The sequence below is a fragment of the Delphinus delphis genome, chromosome 7, assembly GCF_949987515.2.
Source record: "Delphinus delphis chromosome 7, mDelDel1.2, whole genome shotgun sequence".
Lineage (NCBI taxonomy): Eukaryota > Metazoa > Chordata > Mammalia > Artiodactyla > Delphinidae > Delphinus > Delphinus delphis.
The window spans coordinates 48,922,815-48,941,455 of NC_082689.1; the positions used below are offsets into that span (position 1 = coordinate 48,922,815).

At 36.5% G+C, this 18,641-nt stretch overlaps 1 protein-coding gene across 1 annotated transcript in view; it reads right to left on the bottom strand.

The window, feature by feature from the left end:
• ZNF804A (zinc finger protein 804A) overlaps window positions 1–18,017 on the bottom strand; it is a 312,169-nt gene extending 294,152 nt beyond the window's left edge. Inside the window, exon 1 of the mRNA XM_060015620.1 lies at window positions 17,639–18,017. Coding sequence (XP_059871603.1) covers window positions 17,639–17,749 — 111 coding nt within the window. The 5' untranslated portion in view covers window positions 17,750–18,017. The remainder of the gene's footprint in view (window positions 1–17,638) is intronic.
• Window positions 18,018–18,641: the final 624 nt, after the last annotated feature.

Sequence of the window (18,641 nt, forward strand, 5' to 3'; positions counted from 1 at the left end):
AAGTATTCACTATTGATTCTCCAACAAACCTATATAATTATGTGATATAAAATTAAAATTTATAATATAAAAGCTACAATATATGCTCCCCTGGGAATACTTGTATACTTACTTTTGGAAATGTATATTTGATTTCTAATTTGAGATATCTTTGTTATTATGTATAGATTTAATCATAAACAGTTTTAAAGGTAGAATGTAGAATATGTATTTTGCAAATAATATATAAAATTGGCATTGTATACTTAACTGACCTTTCAGTTATAGTATTCTTTGTAAAACAGAAGTGCTTATAGCATTACTGTTATAAAAATTTATATAAATAGCTACCACTTATTGTGGTTGTGACTGTAACACAACTTAAGACAAAATTAGGCTGAACCACTCATAAGCCTTTATAATCTCTGGCAAGATCCATAGATTCTCTTCAATTTTTCATAAGTAAAATGGAGGTAATAATGGTACCTGCCTGATTAAAAATCATATGCTTTTTATATTACAAATACATATTTATATAAAAATGAACTTAAAAGAAATGTGATGTAGGGATATGCTATTATCTTGTGAGTCTCCATTCTAAGGATACTACTTATTGTCAGTTTTACTTCTAGCCATACAGTTTTTGTTTCTAGCTTCTGTTTTGTAATGAACTAGGTTGACTTCCTTTATTCTCTATATCAAAAAGTTATTATAATGTTTTCTCAGCATAAAGACATCGTTAATCTTTAAAAATGTTCCTATTCTCTTCAGATCCCAGATACCCCAGAAGAGCTTATAACAACATTTAATTTGAAAACACACACACACACAGTTTAGTTAGTCTTGGACCAAATAGGTGAGGACTGAGTAGAAAGTTCTTTACAAATCATACCAAAGGGCTGCTCAGAGGCTCCTTTCTGTTCACACATCACAGAGTACTTTTCTCATTGCCCTTCCCATCCCCTGTTCCTCTCCTCTGCAGCATGCCAGCAATTAAGGGAAAATAAATTTAGAAGCACCAGCATTTCACCAAAAAATATATTAAAAGGCTTCAGATCCTTTCATTTTCTTGTACTCTCCCTGAAAATAATCTTCTGAGAAAGATGGGAGGATAACCTACACATTATGAACTGCCTAAAGCTGAAAGCCAACCCTCTACAAACGTGTGTTGCAAAGCCCAGCAATTAGAAAATGTACAGCTTCTCTTATCTTATTCCTATAAATGAAAAACCCAATAATACAGGCTGGAAAACGATGGTGTTCTTTCAGCTATAAACGACTTGCAAATAATTTATTATCTGCTTTAGTTTGAAAACTTTTATTACTCTTAATAAAGTAAGAGTATTATTACTCTTAATAGTAAAGAGAAGATTGCAAATAGTAAAGAGAAGATTGCAAACACTAGGAATGAAAAAAGTTGGGGGTAGAAATTGCAAAGTGAATTGAAAGTATAAAAAAAATCTTAAGCCCTGAATTTTACTAAAACCATATCTTTTACTAAATAATCTCTTTTCTTCTGCCTTTGTGCGCTATATAATATATATAAAAACAAAAACATACCATCTGACACTTAAATTATTTAATCTAATTAACTAGCTTCTGTTCAGTTACCTATAAGAAGAAAAAGGAACATGAAATTGTCTTCATTGAACACAATTTATAAGCAAACAAATGGACAATAATGCAAATTAAAACAATTAGAGAGATGAAAGAAAAAAGCATTATTGAGAATAAAACCATGATATTTGGGGGAAATAGTTAAGAATTTATATATAGATTTCCTAATTCTGAATCTCTATAACTGCGCATAGTCATATATTTATTCTAGGATATGAGAATGAGGTGTTCATTATTTCTGTGCTAAACTAAACGAAATGGAGTAGACATGGACATACATATGTTAAATCTCAGTGTTCCATTTAGATCTACAGTGTTCACAAGACAGCTAAATATCCATTTAGATCTACAGTGTTCACAAGACAGCTATGAATCAAAAACAACACAGATGGCCTTGATAAGTTCTAAAAACTAAGTCTTCTTATTTGTAAATGGTAATCGTAATAGTACCAAATTAAAGAGTTTCTGAAATAATTAAATGAAATATTTTATATAAGTTTTAGCACTAGACCTGAGAGAATAAGTGCTCAAAAATTGAAAACTTGCATTAAATGAGTAGATTTCTTCTTAGGATTTGAAAATACAATTTGAAAACATGTTTTAGATAAGATTAATCATAGATATTGAGATGATTTATCAAAACTATATTAAATAACTGACTCAATCACACAACTGCAATTATAAAAATTGATTCTGATGGTATCATAATCACATTACAAATAAAAATTCTAAACAATGATAAACATGGATTACAAGTATGAAATCCCATACATGTAAGCAATAACTTAAGAATACCTATGCAAAATTTAGAAATAAAATATGTAATTGAATTTGAATCTCAAAGGTAATTGAGGTATATCATCTGATTTAATAAGAATGTAATTATGATATGTGATTTTATTTATAAATCCAAGCTATCAATGTTAAATCTTTGATATACTTTTCATAAAAGTACATAGTATCACCCTGCATTTCATAAAGCTATTTACCTTTACATCTTTTATTTTGTACCTGATGTTTATCTGTTTACTAGCTCAACCATTTGCTTTGCTACTCAACACAATGATTAAAAAAACAGCATACATGGAAAATTATTAAATACTATGAAATGCATTATTACCACTACTTTCTACATGAATTAATATATTCAAAGCATGGTTGAAAAGGGAATCGGCTAAGTTAACTAAATTGTCTCATGAGGCTGAACCTAGGACTAGAATTTTTTCTGCTTATGACATAAAGTCTTACATTTTCATTCCTTCTATAGACGTTGTACTCTATTAAATTTTAAGATTACATCCGTTAATTATTTTCCAACTAAACTTTTATTCTAATTTCATTTTCCTTTACAATGAAACAAATGCATTTTTGCTAGCTTTCCAGAGGATCTATTTGAGGGCAGGGGTGGGATGAGGCGGACTGTTGGCAGAGAACCTAAGAAAGGATGAGAACAGGGCCTCATCTCTCATACTAAGTATGAATGTGTGACATCCGAACATCTTTCTGGAACAAGACCATTGATACCAAGCCAGATGCAGTTTACCTTAGAATAGTGAGAGTCATCTGGTGGCTCTTAGGAAAGCTAGATTCCTGGACCTAACCATTGATATTAAGATTTAGTAGCTATGAAGTGAAGTCCAGGATTTTGTTATTTTCTAAATCTTCAGGTGATAATTATGATCATCTAGTTTGGTATCTGTATGCCAGAGAACTTCAGTTTTCCTGCATAGGATAAACTAGGCAATCCACTCATAGGCCATATATAGATGCTAAATTGTATGATCAATTCTCTGGACTATTTTTCTTTGGAATCCCTAAAGTACCTATACTCCCTATTATTCATTTGGCATCTCTCATGTTCTGTCTGAGAAGCACAAGTCCATGTATTGGCTTTGAAAAGGAGGAAGGACAAGTTTTCTTTAAGTATCAGTAATGGAAAAAATAATAACTTTAATTATGTGCCAGTCACTGAAGTAGAGAATTCCCTTATATTATTTTATGCTTAGAGTAATCCTGTTCACACGTACCCATTTCAAAGCATTTCAGCAGAAATTATGTATAATTTATGTAATATGTTTAAAATAACACTTGGTGTATAGCAGGAACTAAATGAATTAAAATTTTTGTTATCTGTAGATATAGATATAGAAACAGAACATGGGAGGTTAAATAACTGGCCCAGGTTACAAAGCCAGAATTTAAACCTAGGTCTCTCTAGTTCCGGAGGCTGAACCCCTTCCATAAAAAAGGAGAATGATGGGAAGCAAAGGAGAGAGTGAAACACTGTCAAAATTCTCTAGATGTAAAACCCAGCAAAATGTTTCACATCCTTGGGAAAAAAAAACTGCAGTTCTACAGTTGTCCTAATTCTAGTCAGGCTTCTCAGCTAAAAATAACCAAAATTAACTCATTAAATGAAGCATAAAATACATTTATTGGAAGAGTATTAGGTAGCTGACAGATTCAAAGGTGACCCTGTTGAATGAGGCTTGTCGAGGAACCAAAACTGGCAATGCTTGGGCAAATTTCTGCCACTAGAATAGTCAACTTGGAACAATGCAGCTGGCTCTTCAGCCCCAGGAACTTTTCACTGACAAGGCTTGGCTGGTATGTGGCCAGTGGAAACTCACTGTGGCTCCCTTCACCTCTTCACTGTACTGCAGCTGCCTCAAGCGATCTCCAATTGACCCTGTGCCTTTGCATCCTCCTGCCTCTGAATATCCCTTCTTCCACGATGTGGCTAAACTCAAACTGCCAAAAGGTGGGGAGAAAGAATAACTACATTTCTTTTATCACTGCGTATAATAGGACTTAGGGTTGTTGAAAAAATAGCAAAGTAGCACATTAAACACATCATCCGTAGATACCATTCTCATAAGAATCAACAAATTCTAAAGGAATGTAGGTTTTAAGACAGGATAGACAACGGGGAATCAATTCAGGCAGATTCCTGTCACTCCGGAGGTTTCTGTATTTAGCAGAATGCCCATATAGATTACCATCCAAATCAGAATAACTCTAAGAGTTAAAGGCGGTACCATGCCAGGACAACAATCTAAACTGGGATTATCCCAGGCAAACCCGAATGTACCATCATCTAATTACTTAAATTGATATACATTCATATATTAGCTTATATTCTTCTTTACTGATTAAGAAGAACTAATGATCCTTCTTTCCCTCTCTTCCTTCCTTCCTTTTTCCTTTCTTTCTCCCTCCCTCTCTCTCTCTCTCTCTCTCTCTCCTCTATTTATTTTTAATTCCTAGGATTGTGGCCATACTGTGGAACTTTGACCACTGAGTTGCTTCAGATTTCTCAAAATCTTACCAGTATTATTTTCAGATCTCTGATATTATATTCAGTGGCTGAGATAGGGGGAAGAGGAGTTCTTAATTGCTTTTCAAATAAATGATTGTTTTGCTCTCTGGACATGGCCAGAACTACTAGTAGAATTCTATGTACTTCCTGAGAAACAAACATGCAGACAGGCTGAAACTGGAAAAACAATATGCTCTCTGATTTTCTAGACTACAGTGGGGGTGTAGCAAGACAGTAGTTAGAGAGAGAGAAAGAAGAAGAGAAGGAAGGGGGGGAGGCGAGGTGGGGTGGGGCAGAGAGAGACAGACAGAGAGAGAGAGAGAGAGCATACCTGTACATAATTTTGCTGTGTGTGTACATGTCTATTTTGCCTGTGTCCAAGAATAGATATTGTACTTATTTTATGTAGGGTACTGAGAGAAAAGAGAGAAGAATTTCTCACATGACCTATAGTTTCTGTAGTTGACATAATTGTATTGGCACTTTATTAATAAGTCAAAATAGTTGGCATGTTTAATGCCTAGAAGGTGAATAATTACTCAGACTATAGCATATCTGAACTTAATTACTGATATAGTATTTTAATTACAGTAATTTAACATTATAAGTAAACAATATCTTCTGTCTCTAGTTTTTTTCTTACATCATCAAATTATGCTTACAGCTATGCTAGGCACTGTACAAAGGGGATCAATTTGTTTTGATTCATTATTATTGTTATTATTACTATTACTACTATTTACTTCACTAACCCTTTACTGTGGAATAATATGGTAACATATTTTCTTAAATGTGGCTCTCTAGGACAGCAATATGTACCATGAAACATCTGAAATTTTATTAATATTATTCTACCTAGAAAAAGCCTTGTGAGTTTTTGAGTAGAAGCATGTATCATAATATCAACTCCTCTAAATCCTGATCCATAAAAAATTGCATCTTTCATGTTGTATCAATAATTTCACAGTGATTAGTAACACAAGCAGAACAGTCTGTGTTATTTTATGTAATGTGTGTGTTTTCCCTAAGAAATCTAATCCCAATTTCTATGGAGGAAATTCCATTAAATTTTAATAGAACTGGGAAATTTGAGTCTCAGATATTTTTTAACTATTCTGTAATATCACATGTGGCAATCATGAAAATAAGGGTTAGATTTCACAATTTCACATATTTTTTATTTTGCGTTATAGCTATTCTTGTTTTAACAAATGGTCATCACCATCCACTTTTATTTTGCTTAATAATGTAGTCCATGAAAATGTCAATCAAATGTAATTATAAATTAACTATGACAATTATAAAATAACTATGATATAAATTGGGCATTACGAATCATAAATCTGGGGCTTCCCTGGTGGCGCAGTGGTTGAGAGTCCGCCTGCCGATGCAGGGGACACGGGTTCATGCCCCAGTCCGGGAAGATCCCACATGCCGCGGAGCAGCTGGGCCCGTGAGCCATGGCCACTGAGCCTGCACGTCCAGAGCCTGTGCTCTGCAACCGGAGAGGCCACAACAGTGAGAGGCCCACGTACAGAAAAAAAAAAAAAAAAAGAATCATAAATCTAGTACGTTGAAAGTACTCAGAAGAAACCAAAATATCCACTTCAAGAGTGAAAACTGATACTTTTACAGCCAAGAGTGATAATCTAGTAAGGCATGGTTACACACCAACTCTCTGCTACCTCCATATTACTATACGTATCACATGTGACTGAGGTAGAGAATGGCCAAGAATAATTACTCAGGGAAGTACACAAATAAAGTACATAGCAAATACATCACATCTATTTTGCATTTCCATATTGATTTCTTGGTCAGTAAAATTTTAAAGTGACTTTTAGTTAGTGAAACTGTGGTAACCCTATAGTTGACAAATTTATTAATGCATGATTATTTACTATACCTGTGTATACGAGAGCAAGAGGAAATGTTATGCCGCCCCCTAGTGTAAATATTAATTTTGTAATACCAGAGCTGCAGTGATCCAAGACATTGCAAGGGAATCACAGCTACTGAAATCATTCTTGAAGAGAATTAAAAGAAATTCTAAGCTTTCCTAAACAGCCAGCTTCCTAGGAGTACAGAGTATAGTTCCACAAACTTTATGAGACAAAAGAATGTCTTATATCTTAAGGTTTCCATAAGATTTTCATTTCTTTATCTACTGTAATAACTAGGGCCCAATCCCTCCTCTAAGGGAGGAGATTTTGTGAATCTTGGGTGGAGATAAATATGTAAGGAGTGCCATGGGTAAACAGGAAAACAAAAAGGAAACGTTGATATTGTTCAACACTAAAAGTGTCCAAATTATGTAAATTTATACATATTGAATAGATGAGATTCTAGATATGAATGTTCCAGTATGAAATATTGTCAATAGCTACCCTCATTTATTGGGAGTTTATTAGGGTCAAACCTTGTGCAAATTATTTTACGTGCACATCTCACTTGATGTGCAAAACTGTTTTCTAGGTAGGTATTATGTATCACCTCCATTTAAGGATAATATAACTGATAGAAAGGTGAACTTGACCAAGGTCATAAAGCTAGTGACCAGTTGTGGTAGACTTCTCTTGTCTGATCAGTTACCTCTTTCTCTTACTAACATAACACTGATTTTATTGAGCTTAGCAATGTGCCTGGCTTAATCAATCATGTTCCCATTCTTCCCTGCACTTAGGTGTGGTCCTATGACACAACTCCAGCAGAAGAGATATAAGCAACACTGTTGAGTGGGATTTCTTAAAAAAAAAAAAAAATTCAACTTTTTGTCCTTCCTCTTTACTCATTTTTTCTAGCTTAGAATGTAGATGTGATGGCTGGAGCACTAACCACCTTACAACTGTAGGAAAAATACAAATAAAATCAGAGTCTTTAGTCTTGACATTACCGAGCCACTTAATGTCAAAAAAATATCTAGTTGCATATTTCTGTTACACTAAAAATTTGATATAAAATATTATATAGGTACAGAGTTGATATTTGGGATCCTGGTTACAAAAAGTTTTACTCACTATTGATACAGAGGTCTGTTTAGGATTTGGGCTCAGGTCCATCTGGTTATAAAGTGTGCTTTCAACCACTGTGTAAGTATGACAGTAAATATTTTGACAAAGGCATGCTAAACTGGATGCAAGAACACAATCTTGGAGTGAAAGTAGTCATTCTCTTCCCTATTATGAAGGAACTTTGTCTCATTTCAGCAAAGAGAGGTGATTTGCTAAATATCAGGTTTTGAAGGAAGTACCACAAAGATTATGGTATTTCCGCTGACACTTCCTTGGAAGCCACTAGACCATGTCACTTGAGACCTTTCATTAAACGAGGAGAGAATCCATATTTTATCCCATCTTTCTGTCCTTGACCACTTGTAAGTAAAATCATTTAGTTCAAACCGCTCATCATTAAATCCCTACCTTCTTTGTAACTGGCCTCACTTCCTCCTCAGTTACTTATTGTCCAAAACTTCCCTGCTTTCCATAATCCAGTGTTTGGCAATTTCCTAAATTCTCTCCAAACAAAATTTGCTTGCTCCACATCAAATTCTTTAGGTGTTTCCTATCTGAAGGACACAAACAAGGCAATTTGGATGGGTTAACCTTTGAATCACTGTTAATACACTGACCTTCCCCACCTGCCCCCCCGTCCCCAGGGGCTGAATATGGGAGGAAATCTGTGCACCAGAACTAACCATGCCCCTCTGGCATGATAATTCAGCAAGGGTCAGGAGGAAGCTCTCAGGCTCACAATAGGGCTGTGCATAATTCAGTCTCATAGGAGGCGTCTAAGATGATCCCAAGAACTCTGAGCACTCCCCCCAAGACTCCTCCTCTCTGTTGTGGTTCACCACTCCACTGCTACCACTGCCTGCACTGGGATTATCGGAACCAGTTTTATACTACCCTGTAAACCCAGTAATGTCAGTTGCCACAGGAAGTCCAGAATTCCCAAATTTTTCTTCATTTTCTGGACTTCAATCTCCATGAGATTATGTTACAGCCTCTTTTATGACAAAATTCTCTATATTCCTACATGTCCTAAAACACTTGGACTGTGCCTTGAATTCAGAAATGTCCCTTATCAATGAAATCTCTATAGCTTTAGACTTTTTGTTGAAGTTTTACTTCAGCATTTTGCACCAGCTGAAGTTTGTCTCTCTTGAAAAGCCTTTCCCCTTTATCTCTTAAGAGATGGGAGACTGTTTTATCTCCCCAGAGTCCTCATAAGAATGTGCCAGTGCAGGGCACATGTCTTCCATGCTCCACCTTGGTAATCTTCAACCATTCTCCTTCCCTCCCTCATCCCTAAGACTCCCCGGCTTTGGGTCTCATTTCCTTGAAATTCTCTGATGGTCTTGCCTCCCTTTTCTTTGCAACCATCCATGTCATATCTGAGAAAGAAAAAATCAGCCCCTGGGAACTGTCAGCTACGAACTTGTCTAGATCAAAAAGTAAGGTATGGGGCTTCCCTGGTGGCGCAGTGGGTGAGAATCCGCCTGCTGCAGGGGACACGGGTTCGAGCCCTGGTCCAGAAAGATCCCACATGTCACAGAGCAACGAAGCCTCTGCCCCACAACTACTGAAGCCCGCACGCCTAGAACCCATGAGCCACAAGTACTGAGCCTGTGTGCCACAACTACTGAGTCTGCACTCTAGAGCCCGTGAGCCACAACTACTGAAGCCTGAGAGCCTAGAGCCCGTGCTGTGCAACAAGAGAAGCCACCGCAATGAGAAGCCCACACACCGCAACGGAGAGTACTCCCCGCTCACCGCAACTAGAGAAAGCCCATGTACAGCAATGAAGACCCAATGTAGCCAAAAATAAAATAAATAGGGGAAAAAAAGTAAGGTATGGTTCTGTTATCAAAGATAAACAGTTTCACAGTCCCCTAACATCGGACAAGGTCATTGATGAGCATGAAGGAAGCAGGAAAAAACAAGACCACTTCACAGTCATGTTTGGGGACCGACAAAAACAAACCTACTGTTTTTGTTATGAAACATCCCCATCTGCCAGCCAACATGAGCAAAAGCTGCTTCTCTACCAACTACAGCTTTGCCCCCACTCCATTCCTCTTGCCTCCTAGAGAAAAAGCACTAAAATAACCAATTGTAGAATGGCCCTCCTTTCTCACAGGATAATCCAGAATAAAACAATGTTTCAATAAACTCCACAAAATCACCTTACACAATCCCAAAACCTATAAAACTCTCCCTTATTTCCTCTTCATGAGATGCATCAAGGTGTACAGTTTATCTTGTTCCAACAAGTACGAATAGGTCCAGCTTGGTTCAACTAGAGTTCTGTTCCTGGTGGTTTCTGGCTGGTGGTTACTGACACCATTCTGTGCATTTTTCATGAAAACATTTTTGTTTTGTAAAATTTGTCCTTCATTTTACATAGCCACCCATTAAAGCCAACTTTCTTAAATTTGGGTTACCAAACTGTACACTTTTGATATTAAGTTTAAAAATATTTTCTCTCATTTAAAGATAGCCTGATTTTCTTCAAGTACAATAAATGCATGTATGATTAGCTATTGGAGCTGAACAGATAAGAATAACTATAGTTTACAGTTTTATAAAAGTTTTTTTGGGAGGATCCAGGGAGATTGATTGAGAGATACATAGTAATCCAGGCAAATATTTAAAATAAAGTTATTATACATTCCTTTATAAAACAACAAAAACATTCCATATTAAGGTTTATAAATTTTAACCCTAAATAGTTTAACAATGTCAATTTCACCTATTTCCAATTAAATCCAATTGGAATTGGATATGATTTATATTTCAAATATTGAGTTTTCTTATTGTAAAAGAGATGTAATAACTGATCCTCAGTGTACTGTTTGGGGTCTAGATCAACAGAACCAACAGGAGAGATGGAGAGAGAATTGGGGTGGTGGTGAGGGAGGCAGGTGGAATACATGGAGAGGAAGGGGAGAGAGGGAGGAAAAGAGAGTTTTAAGGAATTGGGGATTGACTCTGATTGTGGGTTTGTGGGGCTTCTGTAGGACAGGTCAGTAGGCTAGAAACTCAGGGCAGGGTTTGATGCTGCAGTCATGAGGCAGAATTTCTTCTTCACCAAGAAATCTCAGTTTTTGCTCTTACAGTCTTTCAACTGATGGCATGAGATCCATCCACATTATAGACAGTAATCTCCTTTACTTGAGGTCAACTGATTACAGACATTAACTATATCTACAAAATACCTTCAGAGCACCTAGATTAGTGTTTGTTTAAATAACTGGGTACTATTCTGGTTGACACATAAAACCAGTCATCACACTCAGCATAGCTCATTTTTCTAAAGCTATGCAAGTTAAAAGTGTTTTCTTATAATTTGAATATGGCACTGTCATCATAAACATTTAATACGTTAAACGTACTTACATTTAGAAAAGTACATAACTTTCTTCTAATGGTGCCAAACCATTATGAAAGAGTCCAGAGTACTACATCAGGTAATGGACTTTGTCATTTTGACAACTAGGATCGAGTTTTAATTATTTACTACCCCACTTTATATTATACTGTGCTAGGAAGTGTACTGTAATACATTTATAAAATTAATGAAACCTTGCTAGTTGAAAACAACATCATAATATTGTATATATGTTAATAATTTTCTCAGAGGCAAAGGATAATCTGATGAGATAAAACAGATCAAATGGTTTCAGGCTAAGATTTTTAGAGGATAGAATTAATAAAATTATTGATATTGTAGTTTGCAATATAAAAAAGTGAAAAATAAATATAAAAACTTCTTAATGAATTTTGGCTGCAGTATACCACAGATTAAAACTGCTATTTTTTTCTCTCTGGAAGGATTACTCAAACTCCTAATTACAACAATTGCCTACAATAGTAATATCTCAGTTAAACAGGATCGCTGAGAAAATTATTTCAACACTGTATTATGATTACATTTATTAAAAAGTATGATTTCCCCTATGTATAATACTTTCAAAAAACTATTTTCTAAGTATGTTACATGAACTAAACATGTTTACCAAAAGTATAAAGACTAAAATTACATTCAAAATTAATTTTTAAAAAGACCAAAAACAACAAGAAATTACTAAAAACACCTGTGGTCTGAGCGAAAGTCTGCAATTTTAAAATGCAAAAATGCATCATCCTCAAATCCACGTTTCTATATTATAATTATTATGATAGGTCATAATATCCTAGATATATGATCTGGAAAATACTGTTAAGCAGTTCAACCAATACATAATAAACAGTATAGAAACATACAAATATGCAGAAAACTTTTTGGAAGACTGCTGTCTATCTAAAAGTTGGTACCATGAAGGGTAGAATGACGAAAATGTTTCTGTCTCCCCATATGTAAAATTTGGTTCTCGGACTAAACAAGAAGTGGAAAATTCAAGTGCCTTCATTGGTCAGGAAGGTATTATAAATAAGTGAAAACTTATATAACAGTAAGAAATAGTATAGACAGTAGCAAACTGTGAAGTGTATTCCCCTTTGAATGGCACTGAAGCCCAAATACTTTAAAACACAGTGCACACTGAACAAACTACTTCTGCAACCTGAATTTGGTCCTGAATACAAATACAACTATATGAAACCTTTGGATTAGTGTTCTCCAACGCTCTTGTTGATCTGTATTTTCAGCAAAAACGTAATCGCAGTCATCAATAAACTAGAAAATATTGGTGCATAATTGAAAAGGAAAGACAAGATAGTATGTCACTATTTGACTTTCAACTATCAAAAATAACTTAAATAATATTTGATAAACTTAAAAAGATATGTTAGAATCACGGATGTTACTTGACAATATTTGCCTTAAAATACTGCTTACATTTTTGAGTAGGTCATAATATCAGTATTTCAATCTTATTTTCCTTATTCCAATAATGTGTTCTGAAAACACACATGTTGTAGTTTTGCTAGAATAAAAAACAAGTATAGCAAAGAGTATATGTCACATTAAGTTCAAGAAAGTGAGACACAAGATGGTCTTTAATACTGAATGTATAATAATGTAAAAGAAACTTGGAAAAATATATAACTAATTACATGACCAAATTTTTAAAGTGGGGAAATTTAGCCATATATTATTCACCCTAACCCATCCTCACCCCTGACCTGTCTTGAGGATATTAATCTAACAATGAGAACATTTCAGCAGCACTAATTCAACAACTTGTTTCTTTAGTCTTATGCACAACCCTAAATGTGCCACATAAATGGGTTTTAGCGAGTGGAGAAACCTTTTAAATTATATACTGTAGGAGATAAAGAAATGTGTAAGGGAATGACATGAAAAATACTGTTATATTAGATAATGAAAATTAGAACAAAAGTCCATATAGTATATTTCAAAGACCTACCTAATTTTAGTGAGCTCCTGTATACACAAAGGAAAAAACCCAGAATTTTTTCATACTTTCAAAATGAATACATATGAAAATATCTTGAGTGACAAGAAACCTGCAAACTTGTCAAAATATGTGAATATTTTTTCAACATATTCAAAATGAATGGCGCATCCATGAATACATCTTAACATAATATTCAGTGCATAATACTTAGCACAAAGCCTGTGGTGCCTAGAATAGTGCTTTGCAATTAAAGCATCTCAATAAATCTGAACGAACTAAATAACAAATATGTTGATAACTGATTAATAAATCAATACATCTTTTCTTGCCAAACCTGGTACTTAATATTTTGGAAATGGAGGACAGCCTTCAGGAACAGGGCTTAGGCAAGACAAAAATTATTGATGTTCGCATATTGGAGGACAAGAAATAAAATAAATTTGAATTCAAATTATTCTGTGAGTCTGGCCCTATTTCTCCACACCTAAAGCCAAGTGGAAAAGTAGAGTGTCTTCAAACAATAGATGACACCAATACCATCTCTTTATCAGTATCCATATTATCATACCAATTTCTATGGATTCCCTAATTTAGTATATAAATTATAAAGGAAACATGTCTAGAGTCAGGAAATCTGCATTATAATATTGACTCACTGCCTGACTTCAAATCAGCACTCCTTCTTTTTGAATTTCATAGTCTTTAAACAGACATAATACTCTTGTGAAATATAAAAATGCTGACCAACTAACAGAAGTAATAAACAAATTAGTAATGATTTCCAAAGTTCCACAAACTCCAAATTCCATATTAAAAGTGATTAAATATATATTTAAATTCTGCATTAAAGTATATATATTTTAATATTTTGTATTAAAACTTTAAAAATATATAATTAGGACAAAAAAACTTTTGTGGATCAACTGCAAAACATAAATATAACAAAATGTCTTTATCTAATAAACAGATGCATACACAATGGTGGTTTGGGATAATCAAAAGAAAAACAATAAGAATACATGGATTGTAAACTTTATTCATTGTCATTAAACCACGTAACTTATTCAGACATATTCTGGAGCACTAATAAAATATTAGCTTATTTCTTATTCCATGGAATTAAAGCTATATCACACATATGATGCTATTTATAACAGAAATCATCACAAGTAGAGTGAACTTTCTCTTTGATGGTAAGACCTTGCAAAATGGAGATTTGCGTATATTCAGTTAAAATTGTGAAAAGGAATATATTTAAAAGCCCAAGAATAGGATCAAGATTATCAATAGGCTTAATCTTTAAGTATGCTTAAAATTTTATTGTGTGAGTGACATAATATGATCTATGGAAAGGTCTGTACATTTTGATAATATCCTCAGTATGAGTAGCAGGATTACATTCTGGATTTAGGACTAAAGCAATTAACCAAGGTCAGTAAACAATGAGTTTTATTCTGTAAGTAAATTTATTCTATAGGTAACTTCTAATTCTTGAAAGAACACTGTATTAACAGTTATAGCCTATCTTAAATCAGTTCAAAAATTTTAAAGCCTAGAAAATAATGTTTTAAAAATATGAATTTAAAAAATGTTCAGAATATCCATTAGTTATCTAGTGGTTGAAAACTAATTGGAATTTCTTTGGAAAAATCCCTCAATGGATTTTATGTTTTAAGTTGTGCTTTCCCGAAATAAGAAAAAAAAACCAAAAAAACCACTCATTAAAATTTTTTTAACTTAATACACATTTCAAAATGCAAAAATGTGATGATGTCTTCAAAGGCAAAGTTCACAATATGTCAAAATCAAATAGACAAGAAAGTAAAAAAGATCTCATAATTACTACTCTATAAAAATGGGATTAAAAACATGACAACCATAAATCCTTACTTGAAAATATTCAAATTGTGGAATATATATATTTTTAAGATAATATTTGTGTTTCTTATTAAGGTTGCTATTTCTGAGAAGTTTCAGGTTCAGTTTTCTGTTTTTAGCTTATAGTAAGTTTTAGCTTATAATAAATCTTCACAGCATCCTACTTGCTGTAAAAAATACATTTTTAGATAAGTATAGAAAATTATTTAATTAAAAAATTCATTTATGAATATATTTAGAATCTCTTCTGTTATAGACAGGTATAAATCTCATTCTTTTCAATAACAAAATCATCAAAAGACATAGAAAAGCCACACATGACATATATTACTTTTTAAAGTAATAGTTTCAAATATAGTGGAACCATATATGAAAAATCTACATCATTTCAGTCGGTGTAAATCTCTTGCACAGGAAACACTAACTTGGGCAGTTTGTAAACACAATCTTGAAGGATTAGCTATGAAGTCCCTATAAGTCCTTTTACCATAAATAAAATAGGATAGGAACTATTTCTAAGCCTTTTTATCCCAGTTTGTTGCTTCTGACATTTGCATATATTTAGATTTATTCATCTCATTTAGGTAGCTGCTCTTTAACACCTATTTTAATTTGAAGACTAAACTGGCAGATCTACAGTTTAACCTACCTTTTGTCAATATGAGTGATAAAGAACTAATCAACTTCAAACCGACAACAAACATTAGCTTAAGCAAGTTCAATCATTTATGGAAGCCCAAGGTTGACTTAAGAATCAAGATTACCAGAATTTTAACAAGTTGAGGTTTGGCAAATAAATGTTTTTTTCTATGAACTTTATTCTGTGGCCTTATTACCTACACCATTATTATAACTATGGAGATGAGATCTTGTTCAGTCAATAAGTTTGCCTTTCCTCATAAGTGAAACTTGATTTAAAAAACAAACCAGTGCACACTTTTTTCAAAATGAAGCGCTTCCCCTCCCCCAAATTACCTTCACATATAGTTGACTTCTCTAAGTCTAGCCAGAACACTTTCCATAATTACCTTAGCCTGTGCCTATTGCTCTGTATAGTACTCCACTAAGGAAGACCACAGAAGAGTATTTTCTTTGATCAACAACAACAGTAAACAATCTTATCCAGGACAATAATAAAAGCGATAAATTAACCCTACTTCTTTGAATCTTAAATGAGCTGAGAGGAAGATGTCCAAGAGATTCAAGGGAAAAAAGAAAATAATCAAATGAATCACATCAATGTCAGAATTCACTTAAAACTTCAGAAGAGAACTTTTCATTCTTGTAAGACAGATGCACAGCACATTTAGAAAAAATATTATGTAGAATCGTATTTTAAGATATATAAAGAAAATAGATGAAGAATACTGTATTTACTTTTGGACTAATTGACTCTGTCCTTAAACTTCTACTCTACCTATTCAGAGCTCAGTAATCACTTTGTTAAAAGGGGGGCACGGGGTGCTGCTTGCTAATAGACCCAGACTTTCGTGATGCATACATTTGCATATTACCACCTTACTCGGCTCTACTCTGTTTGCAGTACTTAGCCTAATGAGCCTTCTCTCTACTTCCCTTTTTCGTTATTGGGTGTGTAGTTCTCAGGAGATACCAAGACTTGGGAGTCAGTTCTGCAGGGAGGTTTTGTAGCTAAAAGGGGATATGAAAGAAAAAGTAAGGGCCATCACCCTGTACTATCTCAATGCTGAGCACATCTCTCACCAGTCAGGAGTCCTTTTCCTACTAGAATGCTGAAAGAGAAGCTCGGTGGTCCAGTGAGAACCTCCCAGGACTGCACGGGCTCTGTTTGTCTAACACGTTTTTCCTTGTGGCTCTGACTGTGTCAGAGTGCTCACCCGTCACACTTATCTCCAACCTCTTTTGAGTGAATAACTTAAAGCTGACGGCATGGGGTTCTGGAGTCACTCAGTTAAGCTTTGTACTGACAACTTCTCACTAGAGAAGTTTGCTGCCAGTCCTTCCTGAGACAGCCGGAACACAAACTCCTTCTGAGACCATCACTCAGTCCCGCCACTTGCCCCGCACCACCAGTCACATGGCCCCCCGCCACCACGAGAGGCACCCACATCCTCATTACCTTCAGCTTCCTAAAGCGACAGAGGCTATAGGGTCACTTGGGGTTGGGGTTATTTTCTTTTCTTTCTTAAGAAAAGATCCTGTTGACATAATTTGTTTCGAATAAAGAGAAACCGTGGTAATCTCCACCAGGACGGAGTGAGTTGGAGGGTCCCGAGCGTTGGGAAAGTGTCAACCAAAGCCATGGATCTCAGCTTCCCTGAGATTCCTACCTTTTTCTACACCAAATTCTCACCCCACGCTCACAAGACAAATAAATGAATATATTATAAACCAAATTGAATTGTGACACCCCCAAACCCTCACAATAACCTCAATCCTCCAAATGTCCTCTTAAACAGGAGACAGAGAGACAGAGAGAGAGAGAGGAAAACAGAAGCGATTACCAGAGTTTTGTTCCCGTTCTTGCTGAGAGGGCCCCGGAAAACTCCCTTTATGTTGCGAAAGTGTCCGTTGCTGAGATGCGTGGAGCTGATGACAATGTAGTAACACTCCATGGAGCAGCCGCCGCCTCCTCCACCGCAGCCGCCGCTTCCAGGCACCCCGCGCCAGCAGCCGCAGCGCGCCGGGGCCCGGGGAGGTTGGGCTAGGGACCCGCCGCCAGGGCGAACCGCCGCCTCTCTCGCACGCCCGCCGGAGACAGGATCACTACGCGCCTCTGCCGTGCGCGCCGAGGTTCCTCCGCCTCCGCATGCTCGCCGCGCTGTCCGTCTCAGCTGTGTTTCTCTCCTAATGCGCCTTAGGGCGATTCGCCCCGCGGGAGGATCCCGGGCTGGGAGGGGCCGGCCAGGCAGCCAGGAGCGGAGCGCGAGTCAATGCCGGCTGCGCGGCCGAGCGGAGCCGGGCAGCGGGAGCCGCCCGAGCGGCAGCGGCGGTGGCGGCGGCGGCGGCAGCAGCATCCCCCGCTCTCGGTGCCAGCACTCGGAGTTGCTGCTGCTGGCAGGCATGAGTGTTATTATATTGAGCGGCGTTGCCGGTCCATTGCACTGAGCCAATGGCAGGGAGCCACTGGGCTGATACTGAGAGCTGTCAGAGGAGTACATCTGTCACCCGCGGCCTCCCTCCGCCCTCCCCCGCCGCCGCCGGGACCCACGGCAGCGCCGGTCTGGGCGCGAGTGGGAGCGCGCGGCGAGCGGGACGCCCCCCAGCGCAGCGCCGCGGCGGCGGAGGGCCAGGGACTCGAAGGCCACCGCGGGCGGGCGGCAGAGCGGCCCGAGACCGAGAAGTGGGAGACTCCTGTAAGGTGGGGGCGGAGGGGAAAATGTAGAGACACGGAGATTTCTTGCCTAGCAGTCAGGGAAGGAGGAGGGGACGATGGGGGGGGGGGGGCGGTAAATAAATTAATAATTCAGCACGAAAAGCCAACCGCTTGCAACTGCCGCGTATCCA